This window comes from Schistocerca gregaria, chromosome 5, assembly GCF_023897955.1.
Source record: "Schistocerca gregaria isolate iqSchGreg1 chromosome 5, iqSchGreg1.2, whole genome shotgun sequence".
In the NCBI taxonomy this organism is placed as follows: Eukaryota; Metazoa; Arthropoda; class Insecta; order Orthoptera; family Acrididae; genus Schistocerca; species Schistocerca gregaria.
In genome coordinates, this window is record NC_064924.1 from 513,903,618 (window position 1) to 513,918,273 (window position 14,656).

Genomic DNA, 14,656 nt, shown 5'->3' on the forward strand with positions numbered 1-14,656 from the left:
GCAGTATTAGCCTATTCCCAAGAGTTAGCAGCTGTCACTCAGGTAATACTAGGCAGAAATCCAATCTGCATGTGGAATGCACTTCCTTGACTCTTGTGCAGAAAGGAGTGCAGTATTCTGCTGCATCCATTTCAATAAGCTACCACAAGAACTGAAAAATAGTAGCAGTCGCCCAAACTCTTTTAAGTCTAAACTGAAGAGTTTCCTCATGGCTCACTCCTTCTATTTTGTCGAGGAGCTCCTGGAAGAGCTAAAAATTAAGCAAATTCCAGTGTTAATTTGTTGATTTTCTTTATTTAAACTTACGACTTGTCACCTGAATAGAAAGAAACTTCCACATGGGAAAAATATATTAAAAACAAAGATTCCAAGACTTACCAAGCGGGAAAGCGCCGGTAGACAGGCACAATAAAATAACACACAAACACACACACACACACACACACAAAATGTCTAGCTTTCGCAACCGATGGTTGCTTCTTCAGGAAAGAGGGAAGGAGAGGGAAAGATGAAAGGATGTGGGTTTTAAGGGAGAGGGTAAGGAGTCATTCCAATCCCGGGAGCGGAAAGACTTAACTTAGGGGGAAAAAAAGACAGGTGTATACACACACACACACACACACACACACACACACACACACACACACACACACACACACATCCATCCGCACATACACAGACACAAGCAGACATTTGTAAAGGCAAAGAGTTCGGGCAGAGATGTCAGTCGAGGCGGAAGTACAGAGGCAAAGAAGTTGTTGAAAGACAGGTGAGGTATGAGCGGCGGCAACTTGAAATTAGCAGAGGTTGAGGCCTGGCGGATATCGAGAAGAGAGGATATACTAAAGGGCAAGTTCCCATCTCCGGAGTTCGGTTAGGTTGGTGTTGGTGGGAAGTATACAGATAACCCGGACGGTGTAACACTGTGCCAAGATGTTCTGGCCGTGCACAAAGGCATGTTTAGCCACAGGGAGATTCTCATTACCAACAAACATTGTCTGCCTGTGTCCATTCATGCGAATGGACAGTTTGTTGCTGGTCATTCCCACATAGAAAGCATCACAGTGTAGGCAGGTCAGTTGGTGAATCACGTGGGTGCTTTCAGACGTGGCTCTGCCTTGGATGCAATTATACAATGTTCCGGGGGGTTTGTTTAGACAATAAAAGAGCACATCAAAAAATACTCAATAGCTTCCATTGTGATATACTAGAAAAAAGCTACTGTGTCTCACGTAAGAGCTTGTCTGATGGTTTGTTTTTGGATAGCCAGTGAAACTGATGGTTCCTTGCACATGCCTAGGATGTTCCCTATAAATCAATCCCTTCATTTTGTCAAGTTGTGAAATAAATTTCTTTTTTTCCGCAATTCAGTTCAGTACATCTTGATTGATTATTCGATCTACCCATCTAATCTTAAGCAGTCCTCTGTTGCGCCCATTTCAAGAGCTTCTAACCCCAGACAAGTACTTGTAGAAAATGACTTTACACTCTGTGTTAACAAATTCTTATTTTTCAGGAGTGCTTTCTTACTGTTGACAGTTTGCATTTTATATGGCCACGAAGTACAAGGCAAAGAGTGTGGGTGCCAGCAAAATACCTTGGTTAAGCCTGTTTTTAATTGGAAGATTTTTCGATTTCTGACTTTGTTACCCTCTGTGAATAATGGTGGTCCAGCCACTCGAAATTGTAAAGGTTGTTACATTTATTCTTTTATAAAAAAAAATACCACTGTCACTGCCTACAACTGTTTTCATGGAATCCAGTTTGGCTAACCAGCACCAGAGGAGTTGTAGTTCAGTTATGAGTTAAAGTTCTTTCCAGAAACTTGGGACATCTTTGGTGTGAATTTGAATGAGAGTGGTTGTTGATTTCCATTATTTTGATCTGGCTTTTGTGTCTCAGTTTCTGAAAACATTAAACTCTTAATCTTTAAATACATCCATGGCAGTCAGGTGGATTACACTGCATTCATCTCAATCCTTGTACACGGCACTTACAAAGCTCAATGTATGAACAAAACTGCAGTAAACCACTAGATATGACAATGTCTGTTTATGCTGTTGTTACATTCAATATAAAAACACAAAATGAAGGTCCACAAGGAAACTTTCTGAGTACAATTTGTGGCACTGCTGCCAGCTGTTTCTTATTGCCTTTGCTGTGGCTTCCCGTTCATTGTTTTGTGTCTGTGGAAGGACCCTTGCTCCACCCTGTTGCTCTTTACTTCTGTTTCCTTAACCTAATCATGAATATTTTCTTCTCAGTACTCTCTGTGGCATTGAGCAGTAGGAACTAACTGTCAGTATTATTTCATGTCTGTTTTCCATTCACGCAAGGAACATCAGCCTTTAACTTTTTGTAGCAGTTCCAATATTTTGTAAACAATGTCTTCTGGCATTTTCATTGGCTCTAATTGCAGGGAGCAGCAAAAGAGCTTTTATCCAGTCTCTGTATTTCTGTCACACAAAATATCTGTCACATGAATTCTTAGGTTATTCCAGTTACCAATCTCATATAGTACACTTACAAAAGATTGGGAATATTAACTTTTAGAATCATACCGTTTTGTTACACACTAACAGCAAGAAGGAAGAGAAAGTATATAGTACTCTACCTGCATCTGAGTATCAAAATTTATAGCACAAGTATGACAGAGATTGAGCTCGGACACTTCTTATCTTTTCACCATCACATTGCTCTGCTATCTTATGTGCCACTTAAAACAGTCAGTTGCACATTATTTTTGTTGTTTACTTTGTTTCTATTTAGCATTTTTATTTAAGGTAACAATAAAGGATAATAATTACGACCCTGCAAAGCAAAGTCAGTACTTCATACTGATACAGGATTTATATACATATAGAGCTGTTGCAACCAAAGCTGTACTGTAGGATTTGTGTTTTACTTTTTAATTTTCAGCTAGATGAAACAGAGAAACTTAATGGATTGGAAGCTCTCAGTGACCATCCATCTGTGAGACGTGTAACACCACAGAGAGTAGTTCACCGTACTCTCAAATACGTGAATCTCACAGATGATCAGCAGCGTAAATCTGAATGCACAGGATCAAACTGCCTTCAACCGACGTGGCAATCATCTCGTCATATGCGAAGATCAAGTCTGGCCATTGTAAGTAAAAATATAATCACAGACAACTGTTAGTAGCAGGTTTTAATGATATATGAGTCACAAACTATTTTTATTTGTCATAAATCTATCAACGTAACATTGATCATTCATGTTTATTAAATTTCCGATGCCACTGTGAAAAGGATTCCATGTTTGAAACTGTTGACTAAACAAAATCCTGTTTGCTGTAGGGGTACTTTTAGGACCACAGTTATATTTGGGGCATGTAATTCACTTAAATTAATGAAGTAGTCAACAATACTGTTGTTACAAGAGTGCAGAGAGATATGTTTGATTGTTTCATTGCAATTCGAAGCCTCTAAAACACATTGGTGTTCATTTAAGAATGATGCACTTTGTTTACTGGATCTAACCATTCTGGTTTGGATTTTCTGAGGGTTTCGCACGTAATTTCAAATAAATGTTAGGATGGATCCTATTAATAAAATCTGGCTGCTATCGTCCCCTTCCTTCACCCGTTATTCCAGTGTGTGTGGGCGTATAGGGCTTCCCCCCCCCCCCCCCCCCCCCCCCCATTCATTCTGACATTTTGTATTTTCATGTTGTGTTATTCTGTCTTGTTTTGTTTCAGTAAATTCTGCATATGATGTGCACACACAATGATGCGGTGGAGATGCCCGATTAAATAATAAATTAACTAAATAAAGATAATTGTACATGGTAACAGTTTATTTATTTTGAGTAAAATCTAACATAAAATTAATTCTAGAAATGTGACTACTAATGACCTTTGTGAGGTCTTAATATAAGCACACCAGACAAGAAATTAGTCACCCCAAGGAGATGTTAATACCACTTAATACCACCTCTAGCCTTGATAGTGGTATCAGTTTAACAGTGAAGAGTGTCCACCAATTTCTCAGGTGTCTCATGTGTCTCTGAAGACTCCTCCATGATGGTAAGATCCTGTAGAGCTACCAGATTTCAAGTATGTGGCTTGCTACGTTTCACTCACTGTTCCAAATAGTCTCAGACATTTTTTTATGAATTTAGGATTTGGTGATTAAGCAGACCAGTTAAGGTGCAATAGTGTGTCTGTTACTCAAACCAGGAATGTATACATGCAGGCCCATGAACATACCTTGGAAAATGGGAGTGTTCAGAGCATACTAATCCTGAAGATGTAGAACAAAGGACAACACATGATCTGCAAGGTTGATGAAATAAACATCCTAATTGATGTTCACAGTAACATGAATGAGATGATCCAATTCATGGTACGAAAAACACCCTCCAAACACCACAAAACCTCTTCTGGCATGAAGTACACACTTCAGGTTAAATGACTCATTTAGCTGCCAGCCTGTCAGTGTATTTGATAACATGCATCTATGGAAACGAGGTGAAATTGTGACTTGCCAGTCAAGGTAACTTCTTAATTAATAGAACCCAGTCTGTTGTTCTCAATGGTGAGTGTTCAACAGAGATGAAGGTATTGTCAGGATCATGCCAGTGAGGTGTGATAGGACAGCTATTATTTTCGGTATAGTCTGCCTCGATAGCTGAGTGATCAGTGCGATGGAATGCCATGCAAGGGGACTCGGGTTTGATTCCCGGTTGGGTCAGGGAGTTTCTTCACACAGGGACTGGGTGTTGTGTTGTCATCATCATCATCATCATCATCATCATCATCATCTCCTCATCCCCATCAACGCACAAGTCACCGAAGTGGCGTTAACTAAAAAGACTTGCACCAGGTGACCCATATACCGAACAGGAGGCCCTAGCCACATGACATTTCATTTCATTTTCTGTATACATAAATGATGTGGCAGACAATGTAGGCAGAAGTCTGCGGTTGTTTGCCAATGATGCTGTGGTGTACAGGAAGGTGTTGAAGTTAAGTGATTGTAGGAGAATACGAGATGACTTAGACAAAATTTCTAGTTAGTGTGATGAATGGCAGCTAGCTCTAAATGTAGAAAAATGTAAGTTAATGCGGTGAGTAGAAAAACAAACCCATAATGTTTGGTTACAGCAGTTGTAGGTTGCAGCTTGACACAGCCACATCAATTAAATATCCAGGCATAACATTGCAGAGCACATAGTCAACTTTGATTTATTGGGAGAATTTTGGGAAAGTGTGGTTCATCTGTAAAGGAGACCACATATAGGACAATAGTGTGACATATTCTTGAGCTCTGCTCGAATGTTTGGGATCCACACCAGGTTGGATTCAAGGAAAATATCGAAGCAATTCAGAGGTGAGTGCTAGATTTGTTACCGATAGGTTCAAAAACCAGGCAAGTATTACGGAGATGCTTCAGGAAGTCAAATAGGAGTCCCTTGAGGGAAGACAGTGTTCTGTCTGAGGAATACTGTTGAGAAAATGTAATGTGTAATATGAAATGTCCACATGCTGCAAGCAGTAAACCTTCATCTGGTGGCCATCATCAGCTTTCAGTTGTTTCACACCCTTACTTGGCAACAACCTGTAGATGTCATCACATTCAATGAAACACATTTCCTGTACGTAGGTGGTCCCAGACACACGTAATCCATTGCTGTTACGGTTTAACAAACATGTCTGTGTTGGTGAAAGTAAAGTTCAGCACCTCCATTGCAGGAAAAGCATGATTTTTTTGTAGTAATATTTATTACTATTATTTTCCTGAAACATACGAAAGCCAGTTCTATGCGAGAAATGTATAACCACTGAAATTCAAAATAGGTCCTTCAGACAAGCTTTTCTGTTTATTTTCTTTTGTGTTCATGGCTAAGTAGGAACATCACACTGCTATGTATGAGCCCAGGTAGCCCGAACAATAGAACTTGTTAAGTAAATAAACAACACAGCAATAATCTTTTGGTGCATAACTTGGTGCAAGCTTAGGGCCAGTCACTGTACACTGGGCTGTCATAGTAATGGTTGTGGGAGGCTACAGTCAATGGTAAAATGAAGCAAGGCAGAGGGCTTGGAGACACTGTCAGAAGTGACGTCTCCTGGAAGCGGTGTGGTGGGGCACTCGATGAGGGGCCAGCTGTGCGACACTAGGAGGGCAAAGTGCTCCTTGATCTTCAGTGGTGGACTCCGAATGAAGGGGTTGCAGTTGTGGCCATTGTTAATCCTGGAGTGAATGGTGTGCTGGTAGAAGGGAGACCCGTATTGGGGCGAGCGGACAGTCGGAACTTGAACACGGAACATCCACCAGTGTCAGCTGCTCTTGATTGACCAAGCAGTGACCTATGTAGCCAGGTTGTGCGTGGGTACATGGACCAGCACTTGGAAGCACATGACTGATGGCAATGATGTAGTGATAGTAATACAGCACCACTTGTAACAAGACTCACACCACCAAAAATCATTTTGACTGCTGGTGACTCAGAGGAAGACAATCGTGATGTTAATGTGTATGTTGTACTTCCTGTGATTGCCAGAGCCTGTGTAGCAAACAGGTTAGTAAGGCAGCCACTTGTGGTACAGTGCTGTATGAGTGGCAAGTGGATCACTGGCATTAGTCATGTGATACAACATCACTGCCCCCATAGAGAGAGCTGACACATAATGACACCATCTCAGAGATGATGTGGCCTTGCAAGAGAGGAGGTGCCCTGGAGTGTCGATATGGTCTTTGGGAGGGTTAAGCATATCAGAGATGACGGAGGTCCGGTCGCAGGGAGGGAGTGGGGGCCAGAGTCAGGCTGCATGGAGGCAGCTGCGGTGGAAAAAGAGGCATGCTGGGTTGTAGTCGTCGTGGAAAAATTGTCATGCTGCCAAAGGGGCTGCAGAGTCAGGCCCTAGGTTTGCAATGAAAATTCTATGAGGGTAGCAGCGAAAGTGCAGGGAAAGCCAGCTGGCAGCCTGTTGGAGGCTGGACATGGAAAAGTGGCTCCCCAGTGAGAAGTGGAGGGCCTGGGACGCCAGATGTTGCAGCCCCCATGAGAAATGGCTGAGAACAGCAACAAAATTAGGGCAGTACGGGGTGTGGACCTACAGAAGCGAGTGAGTGCTGGAGACTTGCTTGTCAAACAAGAGAAACAGAACATTAGGTACATCAGATCCACATGGATGAAAAGATAACGGGCCTACAGCAGAGAGAGATGTTGCCAGCATCGACAGGGCCAGCACTAACAGGACAGATGTCCACAGATGTTAGTGCCTGCTGTGAGGGTGTCCACCGTAATAGCATCTGGGGTTATGGATTATGCAACAGTTTGTCCAGGAGGAGAGGATGGATTGGAGAACCCAGTCAGGAGTCTCCAGGGGCAGAGAAGATGCCCCTTAAAAGGAAGTGGGTGCAAAAGCTAGAGATCCAGAGTCAGCAGCATAGTAGGTCATAAGTCCATCCCCCATGGGAGCATAGGAGATTGGAAAGTTTGAACCCAAGGTTAAGAAGTGGAAGGATGCTATAGGCCGAATCGCCAGACCAAAGGATGAGAAACTCTTGTCAGGAAGAGTCCTCATGGATTGCGGAGCTTGCAAATTCCTTCCACCTGGACAAGGAAGGCCGCAAGGACTCATTAAAGACCTGAAGCAGCTGGTGTAGAAGCAACCATTTCTGTGGTGAGTAGTACAGCAGAAGCTAGGTGTTGTGCTGCCTGGGCTTGGTGTTGTGCTGCATGGTCTGTCACTGGCGTAACTTTATTGAAATAGCCAAAGCTGCTGTGCCTGGTCTAAAGAGAAAGCAAAAAAACATGGCACGGCCTGTGATGTGCCCCTAGGTCTTCGGTTGTGGATAAAGTTTGTAATAAGTGGTGTCCCATGAGGCAGTAGCTCGGAGACAATTACAGAGACAATGTGCCACGAAGCAATGGGAAGGAGGCAACCTATGATGTGCTCCTCAGTCTTCAGCTGTGGGTAAAGTCTGTAGTAAGCATTGTCCCATGAGGTGATAGTTCAGAGAATGAGCTGATGACAAAGTCAATGTCCCATCAAGCAGTGTGGAGGAGGCACTTGGCGAGGACCCTAAATTACTCTGTGATCTTCAGTCATGGACTGAGACTGGAGGCACTGTGAGGTGTGGCCAGTGTTGATCGTGGGGTGATCAGTGCGCTTGGTGAATGGAGTTCATATTGATGCACCATGGGTCATCAACACTTGGCCACAGAGTAACTCCCAATGTCAATTGTCACCCGAGCAGCGAACTAATATAGCTGGCTCACAGATTTATACAGGGGCCAATGTTTGAAGGCTTGTGACTGGCGGCCACCTATGGCGAGGCTCACACCACTAGAAACAGTGGTGACTGCTGGAGACTCGGAAGAAAATAATCCCACATGTTTATGAATATGGCAGATAGTTTTCCTGTGACCACCAGCAAGCAATGTAGCAAGCATGCGAGCAACATGGACTCTTTCAGTATGTTGCTGTATGGGTGGTAGTTGGATTGCAAGCACTAGTTGTACAATACAATACATACTTTAGTAGTCTGTTGTGTTTTGCATTTTCCCCTCAGCTGCACTGAGTAATAATCAGAAATTATCTGTCGACATATAGCTATTGGGAAATTGTGGAGGAATGCTAAAAAAAGGTGGGAATCACAGTTCTTCAGATATATTCCAGCATTGTGTCTTCAACATTTTTCCAACAGTTAAAACAAACAGTTTCCTTTTTTTCTTCTACTTGACTGTATTTGCTTCATGAGTGAACAAATTCTCTCCATCCAAATTGTCTGCTGCTCTTTAGTGCTTAGCATTTTCATAGCAAGATCAGTTTTAAAGCAAAACTGTACTCTCCATGTTTGGAAGTGTCCATGTGGAGAAATACTCAATCTATTGTGTTGCTTCCCATTTGCTCCAGTGAACACACTCAGAGTGAACAGAAACTAACAAGAGTGAAGGGCGGAGAGCACTAAATTGTGACACGTGAAATATCATAATGCAGTCTATCGAAAGCTGAGTAGGTAACAAGGTAATAAGTCATTAACTGAATACAAAATGACTTTATGATCCAAAATGATGTGTTTCAGTGTATACCACCATCAGATAATCTATCAGAAATGTAGCATTACTTATAACTATAAATGGAATAAAAGGTTACAAAACCAATATGCACAATTCTTCTAAACGTGTAAACATAAGACACACACCCTGGCGCTGAAGGTAACCAATGGACTTAATAGTTACATGCTATTAATGTAACCAACAGGAACAGACTGAACAAGAATCCTGAGTGTGTACAAAGTAAATAAATTTTAATGCCAGATGGCATTACATGAATGGCTATGGGATATTACAGTGCCATCAAACTTGGTGAAGATATTGTTATCAATAACAATAATTCAGTACAATATTTCGAATTTATAATATAAAGAGACAATAATATTCACACACACACACACACACACACACACACACACACACACACAGGTTGCTTACAAGATGAGTTCTTATTTCTGGTAATAAAAAAGTAAACTATGTTTTCTACACAAAGTAGCCAGAGTAGCTTTGCTCTGTGGTGTGACATTTTTTGTGTGTAGCGCATACCAAATGTAAAAGACTGGAACATATTATTCCAAAGAATGCCATGTCCCACCACAACCCTAATATTTATAGCTTATTTATAATGCGTGGAAGTGCCAAATAAAAAGAATCTTTTTTACACTACACTAATCTACATCATTGTCTCTTTCCTTCACCACACTTCTTCCATTTAACTGCTGAAAGGAAACATTTTAAACCTATTGTAATCAGATGCAAAAGAGGTTGTGGTTAAAGTGGTTATGCACAATTAATATCAAAGGAATCAAAAATTGTCTCTTAAATTTGTTAATAAGGATGATAATTCCCTCAGCCTCTAACATACACTGTGCATAATGTAAAAGTACATGAGAGCTGATGCTACTCAAGTTTTATTTGTTAGTTATATTTAGATCATTGACTTTATCAGTGACTATAATGAGTCTTTTATGTTTTATACTGATAGTTTAAATTTCAGATGCAATGCAGTGAAATCTGTTGTTGGTCATTGTCCACAGTACTTGATAGCCAGGGTCAACAACATCACATTTGAGTCAATTTTTTTTCTTCAAATGTTGACTCTTTTTTGTTACTGTATTGTTACTATTATCATCATCATCATCATCATCATCATCCTCTCAGACAGTTCAAATACAAATAGCCTGCTTGATGACTCTTTAGGTGCGGTAATACAATTAGGCTAGTCTAAAGGAATCAGGGTATTCCAAGCTCTGTGCTATGACTAAAGCCTGTTTTTCTGCCATTTACACCATTTTTGCATGCAAGTTTCCATCTTTACTGTCAAGTACACTCAGAAATTTTCCTAATGATATCACTATTCTTTTTAACGTCCAGTGCTATTGAATTTCCAATTCCATGTTCCCAAACTAACTTGATCCACTAGCACATTTCTTCATCTGGTCTGTTTCTTTATCAGAAACAGTGAGAATAGTTTACATTTAGTTGTCATAGTGAGCTAAACAATAACAGCTAAGTCTCTCATAAGTATAGGTTCAGGTGTATGCATCAACACAGAACAAAAATAGTTGATAGGGAGGAGGAAACACTGAACTGGTCAGCCTAGTACCAGTGGAACTTCAACATGGAGAGATGTGAAATTTTTTTGAATCTGCCATCTAGAACATTTGTGGTTAACCAATGTTGCAATTGATCAGTAGTCACGTAGTTGACCCTCTACTGTATTTGCGATAAAAAATAATCTACTTCTGACAATAAACTAGTGTTTGTTTTGTAATTAGGTCGGTGGGGTTTAATATGTCAGTAAATTGGTATATTAAATTCAAACAAAGTGAGAATTATAGAAAAAAAAAATCCAGTGTCATATATGCAACTTTACCTATTCTGAACAGGAAGGTAGGTTCATGAAGGCCTTTTCGTCTTTCTTAATCCATATAAGAGGAACTACAAAATCGTGTGTCAACACACAGCATGGAGGAAGTGGTGCCAAGTGTGTAAACTGTATGACTGGTAAGTCTAACAGTTTATATAAAGTTTTTGGTGCAACACAATCAACATTCAAATGCTAACTTGTGAGAAATGTTTGTAAGCATAATGTAGTATTCCTTTCGTTACATTTATTTATTCCACATGTACAACTGTAAGAGTTGTATGTGGTGTGAACCCAAAAATATCCTCCAGTGGCCTGTTTAGGGAACTAGGGATACTAACTACTGTTTCCCAATATATGTATTCCTTAATGAAATTTGTCATTAAAAATACATCACTTTTTAAAACCAACAGCTCAGTTCGTGGAATCAGTACTAAAAATAAGAATAATCTTCACAAGGATTTAAAGTCACTTACTCTTGTACAAAAAGGTGGCATTATTCAGGAACACACATTTTCAATAACTTACCAGCAGTCATAAAAAGCTTAACAACCAATGAAATTCAGTTCGAGACAAGCCTAAAGGATTTATTGGTGGCCAACTCCTTCTACTCCATTCATTAATTTCTCAATAGAACCAACTGATTTTGTGTGTGTGTGTGTGTATTCTAACTTCTGCACCATTTTAGTGCAGTAATGTGTTCATTGTAAATAAGTATTGTAGTAGTTCTAGTACATGTTTATTACCTTATAAATAAATTAAAAAAAATTTAATTTAAAATTCAGTACATTAATGCGATCTTAGTAACTGAATGTTGTAAAGTGATCCTTTCATATGGTGTTCATTTTTAAAAAAGCTTTATTTGTTTTAGGTGTAAATATTTGTCATGTATTATTGTTTCTCTGACATGTTCTACATCCTGGAGGACCTCCTCAACACGGATCAATTGGAATGAAAGTAAAATCTAATCTAATCTCTGTACCCCTACAATAGAATAAACTTCATTTATAGAATTACTGGACCTAATCAATGTATGTGTGTTGCAAAATTGGAAAAAATTCCTCTGGAGAAACTGCAGCCAACTTTAGGCTATAGTCAGTTATGGAATTAGTCCACATTTTGTGCAGTGCTACAGCTCAGTGAACCTCATCTACCAGTGAGTGAATGCTAGTGACTGGAAACAAGTCTTGCTTCACTGAAGAAAACAACAGTGTTGCCAGCTCCATGACGTCACATTATTTAGGGCCTGTAACACTGTAGCATTGCTCACAAAATTTGTTATCCAGTGGCAGAGCTACTTACACTATTACCTGATTTGTCATAAGAAGGGCAGTCTGACTGTTACGTGATCTGGGGTAATGGTACAAATTGTGTGGAAATATGCTGAAATAGCAAGAGTTGCACCTGTTTGCAAGCAGTACTAATCACACAACAACTGTGACACTTATGCCACTTTTCAGAATCTCACCTCAGTCATACACGTCTTTCACAGCAACACCATGATTCCATGCACACTGCAAGCACTTCGTTAGGAGTCTCATTTGACCACTGTAAAAGTACTGATGCAGCAGTAGCACAGCTAGTGCAACCATAGGCAGTGAAGTCATTAGAAACAACCAAAAGTCATATGGAGCCAGGTCCCAATACACAGGTGCAGGATGACGTTTACCTGAAATTTTTAGTGGGGATGAGTGTGCTTGCTTCCATTGAGCTGACTGGCACCTCATCTCAGGATTGAAAAATGGCATCCCTGTCTCATCCATTGTGACAGTGGATGCAAAGAAAGTCTCATTCATGCTGTCATCACATGTCATTTCCTGTTAATGTCACACATGCAGGCTTGTGGTCATTCATTAGCATTCGTGAGACCCACATGGAGGAGACTTTTTGCATTTTCAGGTGTTCACAAAGGATTGTATGTATGCATGGATCCCACAAAAATGCCGTCTTTGGAGGTGATGTGTTTCACACATGATCGATGATCCTCCAAGACAACTTTCTTCATTCGATCGTGTCATCGGACCGGCCGCTGCGAGGCTGAGGTTGTCTTGGTTTGTTGTCACACAGTATTCTGCCTTCTTTGAACTGTCACATCACAAACACACATTAGACACATTCATCTACACCCCCACCTTTCAACTAGCGATGAATTTCAATTGGTGTCACACCAAGCAAATCGAGAAAATGATTGAGTGCACGCTGTTCATTTAATGAAAATGTAGCCATTTTAAGTATCAGAAGCAGGCCTCACTCTTAATGCTGCCTCTCTAGTTCTGTGTGCTGTACAGTGCTACATCTCTGTCAAGCGTTCACAATGAGTGCACACGTTTTAATACAAACCACATGTTTCTATGTTTTCTCAGTCCTGGAAAAAAAAATGGATATGTTGTAACTGGAATGCCTCTCATAACGCATCTTGAGCTAAAGAATTGCAACAATAGTATGACTGAAGTCAAGAATATCTTAGAAATGGCAGGCTTCATCCACCTAAAATGTAGGCCATATATACCTAACCCTGTGCCAGTGGTTCAGGCACATTGTAGTGGTGTGCAATGTGCCACACTTTATGTGCGTGGTGTAATTCAGTCACCCACAAAACAAATAGTATGTGTCAGATGCTCCGAAAAGCAGCCTGTTGGCATATTTTATTCTGTGAGGCAGAAAAAAAATAAAGCCTTTCAAACTCAAAGTTTGGTGGTGATGTTATCCTCAGCAAACAGGCAACCCTTTCTAAAGACATGTATTGGCACCCCGATTCAAATTGATACTAAAAACTTAATACAAGTGTCTGTGCAAGGGGATTGCATACAATTCACACCTTTGACTAAAAATTAGTATGTTTGAATGCATGTATGCATTGGAAATGCAGTTTGTTTTCCTGTTGTTTGTACCATCATTTCCAGTTTATGTTTCATGGCAGCATTGATGTAGTGAAAAGAATCAACATGACTGCTATTGACAAGTACCGTGGTCGCACACTCAGTACTTCATGTGTGGCATTTATAAGGGAAATCGATGAAGAAAATTAATGATGAATAGGCACTAAAGCTCTATCATATAAGACTAAAAGAGTGGAAAAGATTTTTCTACTGCAGTTGCTCAGATGCGGAAGACATATCAAGGTAGACCATTTCTGATGAAGGAGCCAAGGATCATCACGAAAGTGGGAAGCATTGTTGTTGTTTAATAGACATGTTATTAAATAAGCAATTCTTGGGATGGTTGGTATTAATATAAGATCAGTGCACAAGATCCTATGTGAGGTACTTCATGTTACAGGGCCCCTGTCTGTTAACACCAAGCAAATGCAGCAATGAAAATATGATTAAATGTTTCAGTTGAAGAAGCAAGAGATCTATTACAAATGTCATCCCACAAAATTTTCAGTAACTAGAAGTAGCACCAATATCCTTCACTGAAAAACCCACATCCTTTCATTTTTCCCTCTCCTTCCCTCTTTCCTGACGAAGCAACTGCCAGTTGCGAAAGCTCGTAATTCTGTGTGTGTGTTTGTGTGTTTTGTTCATGTGCCTGTCTGCCGGCGCTTTCCCGCTTGGTAAGTCTTGGAATCTTTGTTTTTAATATATTTTTCCCATGTGGAAGTTTCTTTCTGTTTTATTTATACAATTATAAAAATTAGACAAAAGAAAATCTCTTGTGAGGTTCATGGTATTTCCAACAGAATCCTGAAAAGTTGTTGCAACTTAATTATTAATGTCCTTAATAGTATATGCAGTGCGTCAATGACACAGGGAATTT

The 14,656-nt window shown here is 40.2% G+C and overlaps 1 protein-coding gene across 4 annotated transcripts in view; it reads left to right on the forward strand.

Moving 5' to 3' along the window:
• LOC126272877 (membrane-bound transcription factor site-1 protease-like) overlaps positions 1–14,656 on the forward strand; it is a 129,684-nt gene that overhangs the window by 31,886 nt on the left and 83,142 nt on the right. For all 4 annotated transcript variants that reach the window (XM_049976102.1, XM_049976103.1, XM_049976105.1 and 1 more), the window contains exon 3: positions 2,920–3,129. In XM_049976102.1, the coding sequence (XP_049832059.1) occupies positions 2,920–3,129 (210 nt within the window). The remainder of the gene's footprint in view (positions 1–2,919; positions 3,130–14,656) is intronic.